Source organism: Pantherophis guttatus, chromosome 18 (genome assembly GCF_059756535.1).
Source record: "Pantherophis guttatus breed Tessera chromosome 18, ASM5975653v1, whole genome shotgun sequence".
NCBI lineage: Eukaryota > Metazoa > Chordata > Lepidosauria > Squamata > Colubridae > Pantherophis > Pantherophis guttatus.
Window position 1 is genome coordinate 5,027,568 of NC_142080.1, and position 22,200 is coordinate 5,049,767.

Genomic DNA, 22,200 nt, shown 5'->3' on the forward strand with positions numbered 1-22,200 from the left:
GCGCATGCACGCACGGCGTCGCCGCGCCACGCCCCTCGCGCGGCTTCCTGCCTGTCGTCGTACCCGTGACGTTGGAGGGAGAGGGAGGGTAGTTGCTAGGCGACCGAGGAGCACTTTTGAGAGGCGTCGGTAGAAAGCGAAGGGGGAGGGACTACCTTCCGTCATGGTTGCTGGGCAACCAAAGCAAACAGGGCCTAGTGCCTTTCCTCAGCCTTACTTTAGTGCAGGCTCTCTTGAACTCTCCATAGACAAAGCAGCCATTTCCCAGCAGTTACAGTAACAGTAGAGTTGGAAGGGACCTTGGAGGTCATCTAGTCCAACCCCCTGCTCACTCAGTTAGTGCAGGCAGTGCCGCGATATCTAGAAGTTGCTGGAGTGCAACGGGAAGAATTTCAATTTTTAGAAAGGCTGCACCTGTCGCAGTGAGCCACCTCACCTCAGTCTGGTGCTCTCTAGGACAGGGGTCTCCAATCTTGGCCACTTTAAGCCTGGCGGACTTCAACTCCCAGAATTCCCCAGCCAGCAAAACAAAGCTGGGTGGGGAATTCTGGGAGTTGAAGTCCGCCAGGCTTAAAGTGGTCAAGGTTGGAGAGACCCCTGCTCTAGATGCTGCAATGCAAGGTTGTGGACTTCAGCTCCCAGAATTCTCACCCATGGCCATGCTGGCTGTGGAATTCTGGGAGTTGAAGTCCCTAAGTCTGGAAACAGACAAAAGATGCTGAAACCAATATCTAGGAAGGCAAAAGGGGGATTTTCAGACAATCAAACGTTTATTTTTCTTCCCCACACCTACACAAAATTGGCTGGGGGGGTGATGGGCGTTGTAATCCAATGCATACAAGACATGTGCTTCTCCACAGGCGGTGGCACTTCTAGGATTGTGGATGGGAACTCCCAGAATTCTCATTCCATGGCCATGCTGGCCGGGGAATTCTGGGAGTTGAAGTCCACCCATCTCAAAGCACGGTGGCTGGGGAATGCTGGGAGGCGAAGACCACACTTCTTAAAACTCCCGTGTTTGAAAAACACTGAATAAGACCATCCTTTCAGACCCGACAAACCCATTTTCTGACTGCTCCCTTTGCACCACGCACACAAGCTACAATTTCATAGGAAACATACGTGATAATGAATGTTTATTCCCCGTAGCTGTATAACTTCCGACATGTTGGAACCGAGCTGCCGTAACACTAGCTAACTCTTCTGTCCAGTGGTCACAACATATTCTCGGCACTGAGGTCGCTAATTTGGGAGGTTTGAGCAAGTCTTCCACTGGGTCCGGCAGCTTCTCCCTCCAGGCGCTTGTTAAAGGATTCGTGGGTGTTGTTGAAAACGGACCAACGTCTCCAAATCACGGTGACCTTGGTACTTTCTGATCTGGATGTCAAACCTGGCTTCTGCACATCCACTCCTTTTTTCTGGCCGGCCAATTTTTTCCGTAATGAGATTTTTTCCTTCTTTTTCCCTGGCAAGGCGAGAGAAGAACAAGGAAGATTAAATCCCGATTTTAAGGATGGGATCAACTGATTGAAACAACCTAGAACTGAGGAGAAATTTCCTGACAGTGAGAACTCTTAACCAGGCTTGCTTCCACTCCGTCACTGAAGGTTTTTAAGAAGAGATTGGAGAACCATTTCTCTGAAATGATATAGGGTTTCCTGCCTGAACAGGGGATTCGACTAGAAGACCTCCAAGGGCCCTTCCAACTCTGTTATTCCTACAGCCAAAAAAGCCAATGCAATCCTAAACTGCATTAACAGAGGGATACAATCAGGATCAAAGGAGGTACTAATACCACTCTATAAAGCAGAGATCTTCAAACTTGGATGCTCTAAGACTTGTGGACTTCAAGCATAGCTGGCTGGAGAATTCTAGGAGTTGGAAGTCCACAAGTCTTCATTTTGAAGACCGCTGCTATAAAGCCTTCGTAAGACCACACCTAGAAAAACTGCATCCAGTTTTGGTCACCACACTATAAAAAAAGATTTGGAGACTCTAGAAAGAGTGCAGAGAAGAGCAACCAGGATGATTAGGAGAATGGAGACTAAAACATACGATGAAGGGTTGCAGGAATTGGGCACGGCTAGTCTAGTGAAGAGAAGGACCAGGGGAGACAGGAGAGCATCTTCCAATATTTGAGGGGCTGCCACAGAGAGGAGGAAGGGGGTCAAGCTATTTTCCAAAGCAGAAGAAAGAAAAGAAAGAAAGGAAGGAAGGAAGGAAGGAAGGAAGGAAGGAAGGAAGGAAGGAAGGAAGGAAGGAAGGAAGGAAAGGTAGAAGGGAGGGAGGGAAGGAAAGAAAGAAGGAAAGAAAGAAAGAAAGAGGAAGGGAGGAAGGGGGGAAGGAAAGAAAGGTAGAAGGGAGGGATGGAAGGAAAGAAAGAAGAAAGAAATCTGAGTGAACCATGGATGGACAGAAGACATGGCTAGTCCAGTGAAGAGAAGAACCAGGGGAGACAGGAGAGCATCTTCCAATATTTGAGGGGCTGCCCCAGAGAGGAGGAAGGGGGTCCAGCTATTTTCCAAAGCACCCAAAGGCCAGACAAGGAAGAATGGATGGAAACTGACCAAGGAGAGATTCAACCTGGAAATAAGGAGGAATTTTCTGACAGTGAGAACAGTCAACCGATGGAACAGAAGTTGCCTTCGGAAGTTGTGGGAGCTTCATCGCTGGAGGCTTCCAAGAAGAAACTGGACTGCCATCAGTCAGAAATGGTGAAGGGTCTCCTGCTTGAGCAGGGGGCTGGACTAGATGACCTCCAAGGTCCCTTCCAACTCATCTGTTATAAAAGGGCCAGCTCAATTTTCCTTATTCCCACGATGGGCAGCTAAGTTTGGAGAAGGCAGGCTTAGATATACCTTCCCTCCTTGGGCAGTGAGGGTCTTGGAGGGAGGTGGGATTCCCAGGAGCGGAGGGAGACCACCTCCCGCCCCAGCTGCAAAATAAGCCCCGCCCTCTCCCCCGCGAGCCCCGCCCCGTGCTTCCCCGAACGTTCCATCGGGAAGCTCTCCCCACCCACGTGGCGGGGAATCCCCAACCCGGGGATTCCCTTTATTATGGGGGCGAAGGGGAGGGGGAGGGGGCGGGAAAGCCCTCCGCTGACCCTCCGCTCACTTTGTTCCTCCGGCGCCGAAGCCCCTGCCCTGTAAGCCTGACCCGTGTCTTCCTCCACGTCGGGATGCCCTTCCTTGGATTCCACGCAGCCCATCGCCCGCCTGGATGGGGGGCCGAGCCCCCCCCAGTAAGGGACTCGGCGGCGGCGCCGATGCTGCCTCCGATGCCTTGGCGGCTTTTGTGAGATCACGCCACCGCCGGGCTCTCCCCCCCACCCCTGCAGACTAGATCGCGGGGGATCCTTTCCCCGTCCCCCCCCCGAAGCCATTAAACCAAGTTTCATTTGCAACCAATGGGGCAGGGAGGAGAGGGAGTTTATTAAGAACCAGGCTCAATTCAAAAGAAGCCCCGTTCTCTCTCTCCCTCCCGCTCCCCGCCCGCAGGGGGTTGGACTGGATGACCTCCAAGGTGCCTTCCAACTGTCGTTACTGTTACTTAGTCCACCTCCCACCCCGGCCAGGTGAGGAGCAGAAGGTGGTGGGAATTGGGTGGGGGGGATGTTTGGAAAACTAAAGGTCGTTTTGATTTTAATGTTCCCATTTATCCTTTTTTTAAAGGTTATATCTCTATCTATCATCCATCTATCTATCATCTATCATCTAATCTATCATCTATCATCCATCCATCCATCTATCTATCATCCATTTATCTATCTATCATCTATCTATCATCTATTTATCTATCTATCATCCATCCATCATCTATCATCTATCATCCATCTATCTATCTATCATCCATCCATCATCTATCTATCTATCATCTATCATCCATCTATCTATCATCTATCTATGTATCTATCATCTATCTATCTATCTATCATCCATCCATCCATCATCCATCTATCTATCATCTATCTATCTATCTATCATCCATCTATCATCTATCTATCTATCATCTATGTATCTATCATCCATCTATCTAATCTATCAATCATCCATCTATCTATCATTCATTCATCTATCATCCATCTATCATCTATCTATGTATCTATCATCTATCTATCTATCTATCTATCTATCTATCTATCTATCTATCTATCATCCATCTATTATCTATCTATCTATCTATCTATCTATCTATCTATCTATCTATCTATCTATCTATTTATTTATCTATCTATCATCTCTTGCTTTTCCCAGAGGTGGCTTGAAGGAGAGATAGGCTGCCTATCAATTTTTTAAATTTATATGCTTAGAAGAATAGAATAATCAAATCAAATCAGAGGAAGGAGTCCCCAGACTTGTGGGGAAGGGGGATGGAGATTACAGCATGAGTCCCCAGCTCAGCTTTTGCCCCCCTAAGCCTTCAGCTAGACTGCTTCTAAACCTGGAGGCTCCATCACTCCAGCTCAGCTTTTGCCCCCTGAGCCTTCTGTCAAATAATTCACTAAGACTGTATTACCATTATCCTTCTCTTCCTTACTAGTATCTGTCTCTTCCCACTTCTGACTATAGGCCATGTTGCTTGTATCTTTCAATTTATATCGTTTTTATTCATTTCCTAGTACGATTTGATAGCTTATTAGTGACCTTGACTAAGTGCTGTATCTTTTTATTCTCGATGAATGTATTTTATTCTTTTTTTTTTTTTAATTTGGTTTATATGCCGCCCTTCTCCGGAGACTCAGGGCGGCTTACAATGTGCTCAGCAATAGCCTTCATCCTTTTGTATATTTATACAAAGTCAGCTTATTGCCCCACAAACTGGGTCCTCAATTTACCCACCTTAGAAAGGATGGAAGGCTGAGCCAACCTTGAGCCTTGGCGAGATTCGAACCTGCAGTAATTGCAGGCAGCTGGTCTTAATAACCAGCTTAATAACAGGGTGCCTTAGACCACTGTACTACCAAGGCTCCTTATGTCCACTGAGAGCATATGCACCACAATTTCCTTGTGTGTCCAATCACACTTGGCCAATAAAGAATTCTATTCTATTCTATTCTATTCTATTCTATTCTATTCTATTCTATTCTATTCTATTCTATTCTATTCTCTACTTCTTATTCTATTCTAATTTATTCTATTCATATTTATTGTATTATCTATTTTATTATCTACTTATTCTATTCTATTCTATTCTACTCTACTCTATTCTAATTGTTCTATTCTATTATATTCTATATTCTATATTCTATTCTATCCTATCTTATCCTATCCTATCCTATATTCTATTCTATTCCATTCTATCCTATCCTATATCCTATCCTATCCTATCCTATCCTATATTCTATTCTCTATTCTATTCTATCCTATCTTCTATCCTATCCTATCCTATATCCTATCCTATCCTATCCTATATTCTATTCTATTCTATTCTATTATTCTATCCTATCCTATCCTATCCTATCCTATATCCTCTTATCCTCTTATCCTATCTTATCCTATCCTATCCTATCCTATCCTGTCCTATCCTGTCCTATCCTATCCTATCCTATCCTATCCTATCCTATCCTATCCTATCCTATCCTATCCTATTCTATTATTCTATTCTATTCTATTCTATTTTTATATCTATCCTCTCCTCTCCTCTCCTCTCCTCTTAGTTCCAGCCTCCTGGGATCACACCATCCCAGGAGGTAACCGTCCCAGCCCCACCTCCCAACGCACAAAATCAACGACCTTGTGAGATCCGCTTACCTTCTTGCGGTTTGCTTAAACAATGGCGGCCCGAAAACGGTCGTAAGATCGGACGCGATGAACTGAACGACCAAACTATGCTCCCCAATTGTAACCGTTGAGGGCTAGCATCAAATTAAGACAGGTGTGCAGAATGGAACCCGACCCCTTCGCACCTTTTAAACAAAACCCCAAAGCCGACCCAGATTGGAACCCCCCCCCAAAATTAAATTGCATCAGAAAGCCCGGCTTGTTGGGACTGCCCCGTTTGGCACAGGCTCTCCCGAAATGCAGGTAGTCCTCGACTTACAACAGCCCGCTTAGTGACCGTCCTAAGTTAAAAACGGCGCTGAGAAAAAGTGACTTAGGACCGTTTTTCGCACTTTACGACCGTTGCAGCATCTTTCCCCCTCCCCCCCCCATGGTCACGTGATCAAAATTCGGAAGCTTGTTAATGTTAAAGTAGGATTTATTATATAGTTTTAAAGTGGAAGGTTGTTTTGAAATGTTGTAATAATATACAGATAAAAGTATGGGGGAGGAGAAAAAGGGCAGATTATTGCTAAATTGGGAGTTATAATAATATTATGTTAAATTAGAAGTTTTCATACAATGCTATAGTTGAATGTTTTTTTGAAATGTATGGTAAAAGGGGGAAGTAATAATATTAATAATATTATTAGTAAGTAAGGGTCAGTATTTAGAGGAGGGAGTAAGGGGATGGTAAAATATTATATAATCTGTTATGAATTAGGTTTTTGTTGTGAAGAAGTCTCAGGGGGGGATGGGTGGTGAGGGGGGGTTAGGGAGGAGGGGGGGAGAAAAATGGGGGGGAAATTTGTATTTGAAAACTTTTTCAATAAAAAAAAATAAAAAAAAATTCGGACGCTTGGCAGCTGACTCATATTTATGAGTGTCGCAGTGTCCCGGGTGTGTGTGTGTGTGTGTGTGTGTGTGTGTGTCACACGTGATCCCTTTTGTGACCTCCTGACCAGCAAAGTCAACGAGGGGAAGCCGCCGGATTCAGTATTATTAACACTTGCAGCGATTCGTTTAACAACCTTGGCAAGGATAATTGTAAAATGGGAGAAAGTTCACTTAACAAATGCCTCACTTAGCAAACATTAAATGCTGGGCTCAGGTGTGGTCGTAAGCCAAGGACTACCTGTGTTTTAGATTTTAATATTTTTTGTCGTATAGTAGACTTTTTATTTTCCCTGGGATTCTTCTGACACAGAGAAACAAACAAACCAAAAGCAGATAAAAGTGAAGATAGAGGGAACAGGGGAAAAAAAAAAAAAAAAAATTCCCACCTCCGTTTCATTTTAGCTCTCGGTCCTGTAAAATCTTGTAGATGAAACGTGTGCTCATTCCTGCTTTGACAGCATCCGAACTCGCAGCCAAGGGCTTAAAGAATCTTTCCCCCCCCTGCCCAGGAATCGGGCAGCCTTGTCTTCATTAACTTTCCCTCCCCCCCTCCACCTCAGGGATGAAATTCAAAATTTTTTTTTACTACTGGTTTTGCGGGCGTGGCTTGGTGGGCGTGGCAGGGGAAGGATACTGCAAAATCTCCATTCCCACCCTACTCCAGGGAAAGGATACTGCAAAATGCCCATTCCCTCCCCACTCCTGGGGGAAGGATACTGCAAAATCCCCATTCCCACCCCACTCCTGGGGCCAGGATTTGCCGGTTCTCTGAACGACTCAAATTTTCCGCTACCGGTTCTCCAGAACCTGCTGAATTTCACCCCTGACCCCCTCCCCCTCTTCCAATCAACGCGCCAAAGAAAACTTCTCAAATGCGTGTCCGGATGTTAAAGGAAACCCATCGGATGAGATTTTGCCAGCTTTGTGTTAAAAAGGTAGAGGCTGCTGTACCTCTCACCGTGGACACAATTTAGTCTTTTTCATCTTCTTCTGCTTTTGGACGTTCGGATCCTTGAGGGGTTTCGGATTCCCCGTCCGGGAGTCAAGATCTGGATCGACTTTCCGCTTGGAAGCCACCACTTCCATGGAGTTCCATAATTCGTCGTCCTCCTCTTTCACCTCGTCCTGCAGGTTAACGGACGGCTCCAGATCCTCACTCTGCAAAAAGAAAATAAGAGAAACAGATCACGGGGGTGGAACTGGCGGGGGGTGTCCAAATCTCCTTTCAGCCTCATTGGTTGTTTGGGAGTAATAATGCAGCACGTCTTAAGACCGGCTGTTTAAACCAGGGGTCCCCAATCTTTTGGACCTCAGGGACCACTAAATTTATAATTTTAAATCCCACTAATATAATCTGCCAATTGACAGGTTGAGCGGGCGTGGCTAGGTGGTCATATGACTGGGTGGGCGTGGCCAACTCGATGGCGAACTTGATGTCACTCACATCGAGGGGCGCCTCGCTGGCCTCTACTCGCCCCTCCCCTCCCAGCCACTCTTCACCTGCCCGCCCCGGCTCCTTAGGCGCCCAACAGGAAGCAGTTGTTGGAGCTAAGCATCACAAGAAAGAGTTGGCAAAACAGCTGGCTCAGATTAAATTGGATCTGACTGAGAAGGAGGTTGAGCAGAAGCACCTCACTGAGGACTAGGAGCACAGGCTTTCTAAGCAGAGGGAAGACCTGCAGGAGTGCAAAGCCCCTGGAGGCTCAGCGGACTGAGATGGTCAGCCAGTTCCAGGCCATGATGCTGTCCCACTGGAACGAGGCCCTCTGGCTCTTTGCCACCAGCGGCTCTTCCCTCCAGCCTTCGCCCAAAGCCCCACGCCAGGAGGCTGAAGCCGACCCCGAGTCGGAATTTCTCCCCCCCTCTGACCCACATAAAAAGACCTCAAAGGGGGAGACTCTCTGCAGCAACACAAACGTTCATCGCACGTATCCATCCCAGGGGCCGTACTTTGAGGACCCCTGATTTAGTGCAATATAAAAAAATGCAAATCATTTTTCTGCAGACCACCAAAATTTTCTCACGGACCACCAGTTCGTGACCGCTGGTTTAAACAACCACTCAAAGTTATGACGAACTCCCCCAAAGCTACTTACGGCCCATTTTCAAAGTTATGATAGCCGTATACAAACACACACACACACAAACAAACACAGACCATGGCCATGGTAACTCACCTCCCATTTTTCCCGGCTGGTCAGCAAGAGGCAGTTCAATCGGGATTTTAGATAAACCTGGAATCAAGACAGACTCGGTAAGAAATGTTTTTAAAAGGGAAGAAATTAAATCCCAGGATTTCCTGTCTCTTGGACAGCCTGCGTCAAGCTTTCCTGGAGATTCGGATCCCACCTGATTAGAGATAAAGTTAGGCAACCTGCAGCTCGCACAGGCTCCCCCCGCCCCCCATCATTTAGAGTGAGAGGGATCTTGGGAGTCCTAGTGGACAATCATTTAAAGATGAGCCAGCTGTGTGCAGCGGCAGCCAAAAAACCTAATACAATTCTTGATTGTATAGGTAAAGGTAAAGGTTCCCCTCGCACCTATGTGCTAGTCGTTCCTGACTCTAGGGGGCGATGCTCATCTCTGTTTCAAAGCCGAAGAGCCAGCGCTGTCCGAAGACGTCTCCGTGGTCATGTGGCCGGCATGACTCAACGCCAAAGGCACACGGAACACTGTTCCCTTCCCACCAAAGGTGGTCCCTGTTTTTCTACTTGCATTTTTTTTTAACCTGCTTTCGAACTGCTAGGTTGGCAGAAGCTGGGACAAGTCACAGGAGCTCACCCCATTACGCGGCACTAGGGATTCGAACCGCCGGACTGCCGACCTTTTGTTTGACAAGCTCAGCATCTTATAGTGCCTTCCAGCTCTATTCTGATTATAAGCTCCAGATTCTGTACCCAAATCCCGAATTCTGCCCACTCTACCTTGTGTTCTAAACGCTGGCTCTGGAGGTTGTGCAGCCGGAGAAAACGGTCCAATCCACACGAGGCGACCACAGGAAGCGTAGGGTGACACTGGATGGCGCGGACGCTGCCGGCAAAACCCTTAAGGCACTTCACCAAACGCCCTGTGGCAGAGAGAGTCCAAGGTTGAGTGGCAAGAATTACATCTTCACCCCAAAATACATGTGATAGGGTAGGCTCAATCAACCATATTTCAACTGGGAAACTCTTTTGAGAACCCTAAATTGAAATGTAGGAATTTCTGGAAGCTTGGCACTCAAGCTTGGCTCCCCTTGAAGTACACCTGGAAGTTCCAATTGATCCAGAATGCGGCCGCGCGAGTAATTATGGGAGCAACATGGCGCTCACATGTAACACCTCTTCTACGCGAGCTGCACTGGCTTCCCGTGGCCTTCCGAGTGCGCTTCAAGGTGTTGGTTCTTACCTTTAAAGTGCTCCATGGTTTAGGACCTGAGTACTTACGAGACCACCTGCTGCAACCGATAACTTCCCACCAACCAATACGTCTCACAGAGTAGGCCTACTCATAGTACCATCATTAAAACAATGTCGTCCAGTAGTTCCAAGGGAGAGGGCCTTCTCTGTGGGGGCATCTACTCTTTGGAACAAAATACCCCCTGGAATACGAATAATCCCAGATCTTCGCACTTTCCGACGTGCCCTGAAGACCTTTCTGTTTCAACGAGCAGGGCTAGCATAAACATCTAAATTCTATGCCAAGGTCTTAGCAGATACACCAAGTTGACTCAATTTATTATTTACTGTTTATAATATATATGTATGTATGTATGTATATATATATATATATATATATATATATATATATATATATACACACATACATATATATATATATATATATATATATATATATATATATATATATATATATATATATATATATATATATCTGTTCACCGCCCTGAGTCCTTCGGGAGAAGGGCGGTATAGAAATTCAATACATAAATAAATAAATAATAAAATAAGATCAATTAACTATCAACAGGCACAGAGAGGTAAACAACATTTAGACCAGTGGTGATATGTAAAATTTGTTACTACTGTTCTGTGGGCGTGGCTTGGTGAGGGTAATGTGACTGGGAGGGCGTGGCCAACTTTTTTTTTAAAAAAAAACTTTTAAAAGCATTTTTTCTACAACCTCTTCGGCTGAAGAGGTTGTAACCAAAATGCTTTTAAAAGCCTCCGACGATCCCAGCTGAGCCGTGCGATCATCAGAGGCTTTTTTTTTTTTACTTTTAAAAGCATTTTTTCGGCCGAAGAGGTTGTAGAAAAAAATGCTTTTAAAAGGGGGGGAAAAAAGCCTCTGATGATCGCGTGGCTCAGCTGGGCATGGGGGTGGGGGGGAAATGCAGGGATTTTTGCTACTGGTTCTCTGAACCACCTGCCATCGCTACCGGATCGAGTGATCCGGTCCGAACCGGGAGCATTTCACTCCCGTTTTAGACCCCTTTCGAAAGACAATAAGCAAGCTAGGACTGAAATAACAAGAGCACAACACCTCCTCAACATCCAGATAAGCAGGGATTAACACCAGACAAACAATCGAGCAGAAAACAATACCCCAAACAAGGGATCATCAAGGGGAAAACGACATCCCCACCAATATTGGCAGGGCAAGCCTCAGTATATAAACAGGGAGCAAATTCCGCACTCTAGGTGCCGGTACTTGGCCTAGAAAACAAAGCCTTCTTTTCACCCTCCAAAGTCTCTTTTGAAGTAAATCCTATTTTTTTCTTCTCCGTTTATACCTTGCCGTAGATCTATAACCGCAACGTCTCCGTGGGAACTGCCAACAACAGCAGCACTGGGGGGGAAAAAAAGATAACAATTTTGATAAAGCAGAGTTCTATCATCTAAGACAGAGGTCTCCAACCTTGGAAACTTTAAGACCTGTGGACTTCAACTCCCAGAATTCCTCAATCAGCAAATCTGGCTGAGGAATTCTGGGAATTGAAGTCCAGGAGACTTAAAGTTGCCAAGGTTGGAGACCCCTGATCTAAGAAACAACTGCCCCTAACTCGTATAACTGCCTTTTCCAAAAGCTTCTCCATTTCAGGGAGAGGAAAAAAAAGAGACTCACTTTGCATCGGAGGTGAGCGAGAGGGCTGTGAGTGGGTACTCGCCGAAGGTCGCCTCCAGGACGGGACGGCGTTGGGGGCAGCTGGGATCGTAAATGCGGACCTGGATGCAGAAGATCAAGAGAAAGTCAGGCCACGTTTTTGCACAAAAAGCAGAATAGGATGAAATAATTGAAATAAATGAAATACCGTTGGGGCACAATAGGTAGAGAAGGGTTGTCCTACCTTAGTGAAGGGGGGGGGGAAGGGTGTTCCCCTCCATTTTCCTCATTACTTCCCTTCCTTCTTTCCTCCCTACCTTATTTCCTTCCTTTCTTCATCTTCCCATCCATTCCTTCCTTCCTCCTCCCCTTTTCCTTCCTTCTTTCGTTCCTCTTCCCATCCATTCCGTCCTTCCTTCTGTTCCTCCCTTCCTTTTCTTCCTTCCTCTTCTCATCCATCTCTTCCTTCTGTTCCTTCCTCCCTTCCTTCTTTCGTTCCTCTTCCCATCCATTCCGTGCTTCTTTGTTCCTCCCTCCCTTTTCTTCCTTCTTCTTCTGATCCATCCCTTCCTTCCTTCTCTGTTCCTCCCTCCCTTTTCTTCCTTCCTCTTCTCATCCATCCATCCATCCATCCCTTCCTTCCTTCTCTGTTCCTCCCTCCCTTTTCTTCCTTCCTCTTCTCATCCATCCATCCATCCATCCCTTCCTTCCTTCTGTTCCTTCCTCCCTCTTCCTTCCTTCTTTCATTCCTCTTCCCATCCATTCCATCGTTCTCTATTCCTCCCTCCCTTCCTTCCTCTTCTCATCCATTCCGTTCATCCTCCTCTGTTCCTCCCTCCTTTTCTTCCTTCCTCTTCTCATCCCTTCCATCCTTCCTTCTCTGTTCCTCCCTCCCTTTTCTTCCTTCCCTCCTCTCATCCATTCCTTCCTTCAACCCTTTTCTTCCCTTCCTCCCTTCTTTTCCTCCCTGCACTTCTTTTCCTTTGGACTAGTTAACCTCTCAATCCCATATTCTGGAAGAGGCATAGTTCCTAAACCTATTTCAAGAGCAATGCTAGTTGGGAGTTTATCTGGTGTAGTTACTACTAGGCCAAACCCAGCTGACCAACTATAAACCACTTTGAGTGGCTGAAGATCTCACTTATTATCTCGACCAGCTTCTACCTGATGGTGTCCGGTACAAGTCACAATCTTCTCCGATCCAGGCAGGAATTCCATATCCCGGTCCCAGATAGGTACCCTCAGGTCGAGCCAATCGTGGCATACCTGTGAACGGGTACAAAGAAATCACGTGAATGCAGGGAGGAGCCTCTGGACTCCGAAATTCCAAACCCAAGTCAATGAACCCATATATGTGTGCAAACACAAATTCAGACAGGCCAACAAACTACTCACGTTTTTGGCTCGAAAAATCGGCTGCTGAGGTTGCTGCAGGTCCCATATTTTCAGACAATTTTCTTTCCCCCCCGTGGCGATACGGTGCCGCTGCTCGGAATTTTGCCTCATGCGGCATACGCCGGCCCCCACCTGAATTTCCACCTGCCAAAAGGAGAATCTGGTGAGCGAAGATGAATTCGGCCACGTCCTTTCTTTTTTGGGGAGGAAAAAATGATTTTATTAACCATTCTACTGGCAATAGTAAAAAAAACTAGTACAAAGGAATGAAAGAAAAAAAAAGAGTAGGAAGAGAAAAAGTAGATACCATGAATGGAATTTATATGTTGTTACTGAAAGAAAAAATATATTTACTCAAATTTGAGATAGTTTATTCAAGTTTGGGAAGTCTATCATCATTTAACGACCCCATAATTCCTTGCTGGGTGGAGTCTGGGCAACTGAATGGAGCTAGCAGACTGTTTTAATGGCCGGATGCCCTTCCTGTCACCAGGGCGGAGTTTTGTTCAGCAGATAATATTCTCATTGTGCCCAGAGAGAGAAATATCTGCCTCTACCTAGGATTGAACTCACAGCCTCCTGATTGCCACCGCACTACTCCTTGGGAAGTACTGGTCTATGGTGAGAAAAAAATAAGGAATTAAAAATACAAGGAGCCCGATAGTTTTTTTTTTCTGAGTAGCAAGTCGATATTTCTATCTTGTGCTTTTTTTTAATCGACAGTCAGTTTGGTCTCTTGGTTAAGGTACCAGGCTAGAAAGCAAGAAGTGGTGAGTTCAAGTCCTACCTTAGCCGTGAAAGCCAGCTGGGTGACTTTGGGCCAGTCTCTCTCTCTCTCTCTCTCTCAGCCCACCCCACCTCACCGGGTTGTTGTGTGGAAATAGGAGGAGGAAGGAGGAATTATTAGGTATGTTTGCCACCTTGAGTTATTTATAAAAAGAACAAAGGCGAGATATGAATAAATACCATTTACTGTTTAGGGAGAATGCTTTCCGATTTTCTAACCATGATCGGGAAAGATTGAGTTAAAACAGTTAAGTTTATGCAGAGTCAATTTCTTAAAATTTTATTTTAGTACAAATAATCCATCTTCCATTAAACAGTGTGTTGTCCGGGTACAAATATTTGTGCAATAACAGTTAAAATTTACAATCATATTCATTATTTAATATATTCTTAGCTTAATACCAATACATTAATTATCTAATATTTTACAGTCTCTTCTTAGTTTGCTTAACTCTATTAAACTATTTTCTAATATTTTACTCATCTACTTTTATTTCTAATTTTTCTATTTATTCTCTAACCATCGATAAAATGTTTCCCATATCGCATAATAACCAGTTTGTTCTTTCTCTTTAATTGACAGTGCTAATCTATTCATTTCTGCACATTCTAATATTTTCCTTATCATATTCTTCTCCGTAGGAATCTCTTCACTTTTCCAATTTTGTGCAAATACAATTCTAGCTGCGGTTATTACATGAATAATCAAATATACATGTTCTTTACTATAAGTTTCTGGTAAGAAATATTTCAGGCTTCAAGTTAATATGTTGTATCATCTTTTCCAACCACGTGCATGTTTTTAGTCAATTTCTTGACCAACACAAAACTACAGACGTGTGCCTCCTCTATAATCATCCCATACAAATGTCATCCATGGAGGAAAAAAACCATACAGCTATTCAATGGTACAAACGAAGAGAGAAACCATTTTAAATTTCCATCTTGAATAGCACGGACCTCACAATGAATACAAGGCAACACTTACATTCTCTGAAGAGGAATCACGCCAAATTTTCATCAGCCCAGACTCCACACAGGTGATAAGGGAACTGCAAGCAGCAAAGAAAAAAATAATAATAATAAAGGCAGAGAAATATTTTTCAGTGCAAGGTACAGAAATACAGAAAGAGGCCTGATATGGTTTGGACTTCAAAAAAGCAAATAAGTGGTTTCTTCTTTCTTCTAAGGGTGGAAAATGGTCATAACTTTGAACAATCGCTGCACGCATGGCTGCAAGTCGAGGACAGAGATTACAAAAACAGCAGTGCCACATTAACACCGCGGGCAAGGATGGGTTTGGAGGGCGAGTGTGCAAAAGTCTTGATAATTGTGCGATGCGTATTCAATGTTTGCTTTCATCTATTTCCTACCTCCAGTAGGAATTGAAAAAAAACTCAATTGTCATTTTTCCAAGGCAGGGAAAAATCAAAAGGGATTCTACTCTTACCCATCAAGGACGGCTAAGCCACAAAAAGATCCTTCACCTCCCTGGCAGTCTCGCGATTCAGTAAACTTGCCCTTTTCGGTACTGAATAATCTAACGGATCCATCGAGGCACCCCACAAAGATCTGTGTGGAAAAAGAAAGCCGCAGGATTCATTAGGCCAGTTACGGATCCTCAGGGTTAACATTTCTTAGATAGTTCAGGCAAGGTCACCGGCTCAACATGACATTTTGAATTAAAATAATCTTAGGTACAAGAGGAAGCGAAGTATAATCAGTCCTTGACCTACAACGGTTCATTTAGTGACTATTCATAGTTACAACAGTACTAAAAAGTGACGACCATTTTTCACACTTATGACCATTGCAGCATCCCCACATTCACATGAGTCACTTCATCGCTTTGCTAATTTAACAACTGCGGCAATTCACTTAACAACTGTGGTGAGTAAGGTTGTAAAATGGGGCAAAATTCTCTTAAAAACGCTCTGACTTAGCAACAGGAATTTTGGGCTCTATTGTGGTCTTTTTTTAAATGTAAAAACATTTTACGGCTTTTCTTGCCGCAGTGTGAATCACTGCAGTTGTTCAGTTAGTAACATGGTTGTTAAGTGAATCCGGCTTTCCCCCCCCCCTTGACTTTGCTTGTCAGGAGGTCACAAAAGGCGATCACATGACCCTGGGACACTGCAACCGTCATAAATATGAGTCAGTTGCCAAGCGTTTGAATTTTGATCATATAACCACAATGGTTGTGAGTGTAAAAAAAACACAATCATAATTGACTTCTTTTCAGTCCTTTTGTAACTTTGAACGGTCACTAAATGGGCTGTGGTAAGTCGAGGACAAAGTGTAAATAAATAGTAAGCCTGTATCCCAGCTGACTCTCAGTGACTCTGGGCAGTTCACAAGAGTCAGACAAAGACATTACAATCAAACCAATTAAATATAACAACTGGCAAGAGTTGAAGCCAGTTCAACTGAAGCAAAAAGGGCTCCCACTCTCCCTCGCCCAAAGTCTGGTGAAGCCAGCAAATCACAACCAGAATTGGAGGATCACGTCACCTCCGATTCGTACGAATCTCCCCAACACATCGCTGTGACAGCTTCTCGTCGACTCAGAGTTGCTCCTCCCATCCTATAATTCGTGGCCTGTTTCTTCTGCAGGTTGACCCCTAAAAATGGGGAAAGGGACATCCCGTGACAGGAAAAAAAAAGAGTAAGAAAAAGAATCATTACCACAGCCTATTTCCCTCCCCTCCCCTTAACCTTCCAGCAAGAGAAGATGTCGTCAATAAAAGAGAATATCAGAGAACAGCAGTCACCTCAAGAGACAATGTTGCTGGATGATGGACCAAGTGGCCCCTTCAGCTCCGGCTTTATTTTATTATTATTTAAATAATGATGATGATGATGTTGCTGGATGATGGACCAAGTGTCCCCTTTCAGCTCCGGCTTTATTATTATTTAAATAATGATAATGAAGATGACAAGAACAACAATAATAATGGTGTGTGTATGTATATATGATAATTATATAATATTAAATTATATGCCCCATCTCACCTAGATGTTTAGAAAGTGTGTACATGTGTATGTGTCAGATAGATAATAATACTCTATAATTAATATGATATTATAATTAAATTTATATGCCCATCTCATCTAGAGGTTTAGAAAGTGTATACATGTGTATGTGTCAGATAGATAGATAGATGATAATACTATATTATAATTAAATGTATATGCCCCATCTCACCTAGGTTTAGAAAGGGTGTACATGTATGTCAGATAGATAGATAGATAGATAGATAGATAGATAGATAGATAGATAGATAGATAGATATGCTATATAATTAATATATTATTAAATTTATATGCCCCATCTCGCCTAGAGGTTTAGAAAGGGTGTACATGTATGTCAGATAGATAGATAGATAGATAGATAGATAGATAGATAGATAGATAGATAATACTCTATAATTAATATGATATTATAATTAAATTTATATCCCCCATCTCACCTAGAGGTTTAGAAAGTGTGTACCTGTATGTCAGATAGATAAATAGATACTATATAATTAATATATTATTAAATTTATACCCTCCATCTCACCTAGAGGTTTAGAAAGTGTGTGCATGTGTATGTGTCAGATAGATAGATAGATAATATTATATAATTAATACTATATTATAATTAAATTTATGTGGTTTAGAAAGTCGCTTTTAGCTTCCCAGTCAGTCAATATGGATTCAGCAAAGTGAAGCTGGAGGCAGCTGAGATTTCCTTCCCTCCACTTTGCCCTCTCCATTCTCCGCTCTCCGCCTGTTTCCCTTCGCCCTCTGCACATGCCCAGAGGCACCATGCACATAATTTAGAAGCAACTGTGTGCCCAGCCACCCCCGCCCGCTCCTTGCTTCTTCCGTCCCTTAAAACCCTCCATTCCACATTCAGCCCGACACGCGGCTAGTCCTCATTACCTTTCAAAAGGCCCGTTTCGGAGCCCACCCACACGTGGCTGCCCCTCGAGGGAGACGCCATGTCTTGTCTCCGCTCTGCTTTCAGAGCCTTTTGCGGTATTTCCGCACCGGAGCGATTAAAACGACGGACCGGATCTTGCTGTCCGTGGCTTTGATTGGCTGACGCGCCGCTTGGGGTGCGGCGATCATAATCGTCCCCCTCGCGCTTTTTTCCCCCTCTTCAGATGGTCCTTGCCACTTTTGGGCACAGGGAAAAATGAAGCCATTTGCAAGGATAATTAGAAGCGGGTCATTTGAATTCTTGGTGGGTTCCCCCCCCCCACCCAACAGATAGCTTGTTATTTTATCTGTATATTCTTTATTTATTTATTTATTTATTTATTATCGGATTTATATGCTGCCCTTTCTCCACAAGAACTCAGGGCGGCTCCCGCCTTTATTATTTGTATAAATAACTCAAGTTTGCAAACTTACCTAATACTTCATCCTCCTGTTTTCCTCATAACCTAATCTCTTCCCTTTTTAAATATGTAAATTTTAATGTTTTTAAATTATTGGGGTATTTTAATTTGTCTGGGCCAAATAATTTAATTTGATTTTATCGGGTTTTTAAATTTTGTGTATTTATGTATTTTATTGTTGGCTGTTCACCGCCCTGAGTCCTTCGGGAGTAGGGTGGTATACAAATCAAATAAACTAAACTAAACTAAACTAATAACAACCCTGTAGAGTTGGGCTGACTTGAGGGACTGACCCAAAGTCCCCCAGCCACGTTTAATGCATATGATGTGGGACTAGAAATCACTATCTCCTTTTTTTTCTAGGCTAGTGTCTTAACTACTAGGCCAAACTTCCTCTTAGAAATCATGCTTAGAAGTCATTAGAACTGGAACAATAAAAGTCCCTTTTATCCAGTCTTCTGCTTTTTTCTTCTCCCTCTTTTTTCTGTTCCCTAATGCCAAACAAGGGTTTCAGCTAAAGTAAGAAGTGAAGATAATCTTGTTTTTTTTTTTTAAAAAAAAAAATTCCACTGATCAGAAATAAGCATAGCAAAGATTTCAGCAGAGGCTTACTTTATTTCAGAAGCCCCCAAACAACATGGCAACACCACATAATTTTCTTTTGATTCCCTTTCCTCCCAACATTTTAGATAAAGAGTTTGACTGAATCTACAATGGATGTCTTCAGCCAAAAATATAAGACTCCCGAAAAAACAGACAAGATAAACGAAGGAATGGATAGAGACAATAACAGTGGACAAGAGACCACAGAGCCCAGATAAATATTGTTATGACACTGTCACCATCCCGCAAAGTTCAAGGTTACATTTCATGAGGAAATACAGAGATCTGATTTCAGAGTTTTTTCCACATCTTTCCAGAGAATTGCTATTCCTTTCAAGGACATTTTAAAGTCTAGCAAAATCTGTCCTACAACGGGGATGTGCAGTCTAATATATTTTTCTTATGCTTAACCCCAGCAGCCAAGATTACAACACAAACGGAGAGAACTTCCAGCCTGTGATAAGTTCGTGAGTTCCTGCAGAAATGAGGAAGATCCTATCAGGCAGAAGTAGAGCAGGAATAATAAAATCTCAGGTAAAAGATAAAAAGAGAGAACAAGTCTTCGAAGCATGGTATTGTTTTTGCTAGTTGAAATCTCTTCTTTTAGCAGGCTAGGTAATCGCTTGACGTTGGTGGTAGGTTTGCAAAACTTTGTAACAGGTGACTCCAAATCAGCCCCATCTCATTACAGGTAGTCCTTGACTTATGACCATAATTGAGCCCAACATTCTTGTTGCTAAGTTACAACATTGGTTAAGTGAGTTTTGCCCCATTTTACAAACTTTCTCGCCACGGTTGTTAAGTGAATCACTGCAGTTGCTCGGTTAGTCACACGGTTGTTAAGTGAATCCAGCTTCCCCATTGACCTTTGCCTGTCAGAATGTCATAAAACAGGATCCTTTGACTCCCCCGGGACATTGCAACCGTCACAAATACGGGTCAGTTGCCAAGCTTCCCAATTTTGGTTGTGTGATCAGGGTGACGCTGCCACGGTCACAAGTGTGAAAAACGATCACACGTCCCTTTGTCCAGTGTCGTCGTAACTTTGAACAGTCACGAAATGAACTGTTGTAAGTCAAGGACTACCGGTATTATAGTATTTGCAATAAATCTGACTAGAATACTAATGCAAAAAGGGAAGGAGTTTTGCTGTCGTCCACTCTCAAGAGTTAAAACTATCTTCCCGTCATTGCCGTCTGGAATAGCGTTCGACGCATGATCGAAGGTGCGCAGCTGTGGCCTGCAACGTATCCTATGTCCCGCTTGAAGCAATGTAAACATTGCCAAATATAAATGAATCCTGAAGAGAAACCGGTCCGAAGATTGCTTCAGCAGCTGAACTCGAACGTGTGCGGACAAGGGGAATTGTGGAGCCCTTCCTTTCCTCCTGGTAACCTTGCAGAAGAAACCCTCCACCCGTTTAGCCATCAGGACGAGGCAGACTGCGCCACAGAGTGGCCAGGAAGGGCGGGCAGCGCAGACTCAGCTGCAGGTCCTTGCAGGCGTCTCCCTCTGGGCACACAACTTTCACGCACATTTTGGCGTCCCGGCCTCCTTCGGCGTTGCGGAAGGGCTCCGTCACATCGAAACGGACGCCGCAGGCTTCCCCGTTCAGCAACCGGCTGTCCCGTCTCTTGGACCGTGGTTGTAAGAGAGGATGGGGCCAAGGTGGAGCAGTGAGGAGGAGGCGGAGAGGGAAAGGCTGGCTTTGATCCAGAGACTGCTCCATGTTCAGCAGGACGAACGCTTTGGTGAGACGGACGCCTCTCTGGCAACGGAGATGAAGCATCCAGCAGAATTCGTGCTCTGCCCCTGTGAGAAGAATGTTGTAAACAACAGTCACTTAAGATGCGATAGGCAGAGGAGAGGGGAAAAGTAGAGGATAAAAAAAGAAGGAAAGGAAAAGATAAAAGGGAAGGGAAGGAGAAAGGAAAGGAAAGGGGAGGGAAGGAAAGGAATGTAGAGGAAAGGGAAGGGAAGGGAAGGAAGATATAGGAAAGGAAAGAAGGAAAGAAAGGAAAGGAGAAGGGAGGGAAGGGAAGGAAAGGAAGATAGAGGAAAGGAAAGGGAAGGGGAGGGAAGATAGAGGAAAGAAGGAAAGAAAGGAAAGGAAGGGAGGGAAGGGAAGGAAAGGAAAGGAAGATAGAGGAAAGGAAAGGAAAGGGAAGGGAAGGAAGATAGAGGAAAGAAGGAAAGAGGAAAGGGGAGGGAAGGAAAGGAAGATAGAGGAAAGGAAAGGGGAGGGGAGGAAGATAGAGGAAAGAAGGAAAGAAAGGAAATGAGAGGGGATGGGAGGAAAGGAAAACCAAGGTAACAAGGAAACAAAACAATAACATATAAAGTGTAAATTATAGTTATAAAATATAAAGTAAAACCTTTCTTTCTCAGCTGACCTAACTCACACCACCAGAATTTTGGCTGGAAGCCACGGAAACCCACCCAATTTATCACATTTTTTAAAACTGCAGATTTCCCCTAAGTTACAACACTGGACTTCAAACAAGAGTTGTATAAACATGCTTCGATTTCCTTCACCATCTTTGCAACCTGCCCTGTCCCTAGCCCATTTTAAATCTAGAAGAGCTCTAACTTCAGATCCGGTTGGGATTACGACGACCATCCGTTTTATGTGGGGACAAAAAGATTCCATGGGAATCGATTGCAAAAAAAAAAAAAACAAAACCCAAAACCCTATTTCGAGACCCTCCCCAGGAACTCAAAAGCCCTGGGAACGGGCCCGGCAGCTGTTGCACAGCTGCCAAGGCTCCAGGGCGGAGTCTCCAAAGCCCATCCCCTGCTTGGGTCTGATTGGTTTGCACAGCTGGCATCCAGTCGGAGCCTGGCACCCATCCTACGGCCCTCCCGCTCACCTTGCCCGCCTTCGTTGACTTTCAGCGACGTCGTCATCCTCTTGAAGTCGCCGGATGCCAGCATCGCAGTGTAGGCTTCGTACGCGTGGGAGGTGCATCGCAGCATGCAGTTGCTAAATCTGGGCTGCATTGGCAGCTGTTCCTCTGGCGTAACCGCTGGGCTGTCATCGGCGGGGCAAAGCACAGAGGGCTGCCCGCCCGTCGGTACCTCCGTCGCCAGTTCCTGAGTTCCGACATAGCTCAGAACAGCCGTGCCCAGGATCCAAAAGATGATCAGCCCAGAATGACCCATTGCAGGTTTTCGAGACAGAAACCAGCATGTCGAAGAAGAGCGCGGAGGGCTGGATCTCACAGCCACAACAGGCCTGAACCTGTTCCTTCAGCCTGTGCGGATTCCTTGGCCCCCGCCAGCTGCTGGGAGGGTGCCCAGAGCGGCAGCTGCCAACAGCTTCGGAATGC

General features: G+C 44.5%; 3 protein-coding genes across 3 annotated transcripts; all 3 read right to left on the reverse strand.

Moving 5' to 3' along the window:
- Window positions 1–1,119: 1,119 nt before the first annotated feature.
- On the reverse strand, window positions 1,120–3,346 carry LOC148111522 (uncharacterized). Its single transcript, XM_087881099.1, has 2 exons — window positions 3,115–3,346; window positions 1,120–1,465 (listed from the first exon to the last, which is right to left on the reverse strand). The coding sequence occupies exons 1-2, from the start codon at window positions 3,206–3,208 to the stop codon at window positions 1,215–1,217; spliced, it is 345 nt and encodes a 114-aa protein (XP_087737225.1). The 5' UTR covers window positions 3,209–3,346; the 3' UTR covers window positions 1,120–1,214.
- Window positions 3,347–6,914: 3,568 nt separating this feature from the next.
- WDR74 (WD repeat domain 74) lies at window positions 6,915–17,927 on the reverse strand. The gene is made up of 11 exons (XM_034425333.3): window positions 17,808–17,927; window positions 16,392–16,501; window positions 15,331–15,452; window positions 14,869–14,932; window positions 13,095–13,238; window positions 12,864–12,965; window positions 11,721–11,821; window positions 11,389–11,444; window positions 9,581–9,723; window positions 8,834–8,890; window positions 6,915–7,814 (listed from the first exon to the last, which is right to left on the reverse strand). The coding sequence occupies exons 1-11, from the start codon at window positions 17,866–17,868 to the stop codon at window positions 7,611–7,613; spliced, it is 1,164 nt and encodes a 387-aa protein (XP_034281224.2). The 5' UTR covers window positions 17,869–17,927; the 3' UTR covers window positions 6,915–7,610.
- A 936-nt stretch (window positions 17,928–18,863) lies between these two features.
- LOC117670279 (uncharacterized) lies at window positions 18,864–22,157 on the reverse strand. The gene is made up of 2 exons (XM_034425330.3): window positions 21,742–22,157; window positions 18,864–20,683 (listed from the first exon to the last, which is right to left on the reverse strand). The coding sequence occupies exons 1-2, from the start codon at window positions 22,031–22,033 to the stop codon at window positions 20,292–20,294; spliced, it is 684 nt and encodes a 227-aa protein (XP_034281221.3). The 5' UTR covers window positions 22,034–22,157; the 3' UTR covers window positions 18,864–20,291.
- Window positions 22,158–22,200: the final 43 nt, after the last annotated feature.

Excerpts from the sequence above, each read along its gene's own strand:
- WDR74 (XM_034425333.3), bottom strand. The coding sequence starts at position 17,868 with ATGGCGTCTCCCTCGAGGGGCAGCCACGTGTGGGTGGGCTCCGAAACG. Across the intron at positions 14,933-15,330 it reads GGCTTAGCCGTCCTTGATGG|TTCCCTTATCACCTGTGTGG; the intron begins GTAAGAGTAGAA and ends TGCTGCTTGCAG. Across the intron at positions 12,966-13,094 it reads CGATTTTTCGAGCCAAAAAC|GTATGCCACGATTGGCTCGA; the intron begins GTGAGTAGTTTG and ends ACCCGTTCACAG.
- LOC117670279 (XM_034425330.3), bottom strand. The coding sequence starts at position 22,033 with ATGGGTCATTCTGGGCTGATCATCTTTTGGATCCTGGGCACGGCTGTT. Across the intron at positions 20,684-21,741 it reads AGTCAACGAAGGCGGGCAAG|GGGCAGAGCACGAATTCTGC; the intron begins GTGAGCGGGAGG and ends TTCTTCTCACAG.
- LOC148111522 (XM_087881099.1), bottom strand. The coding sequence starts at position 3,208 with ATGGGCTGCGTGGAATCCAAGGAAGGGCATCCCGACGTGGAGGAAGAC. Across the intron at positions 1,466-3,114 it reads TTCGGCGCCGGAGGAACAAA|GGAAAAAGAAGGAAAAAATC; the intron begins GTGAGCGGAGGG and ends TCGCCTTGCCAG.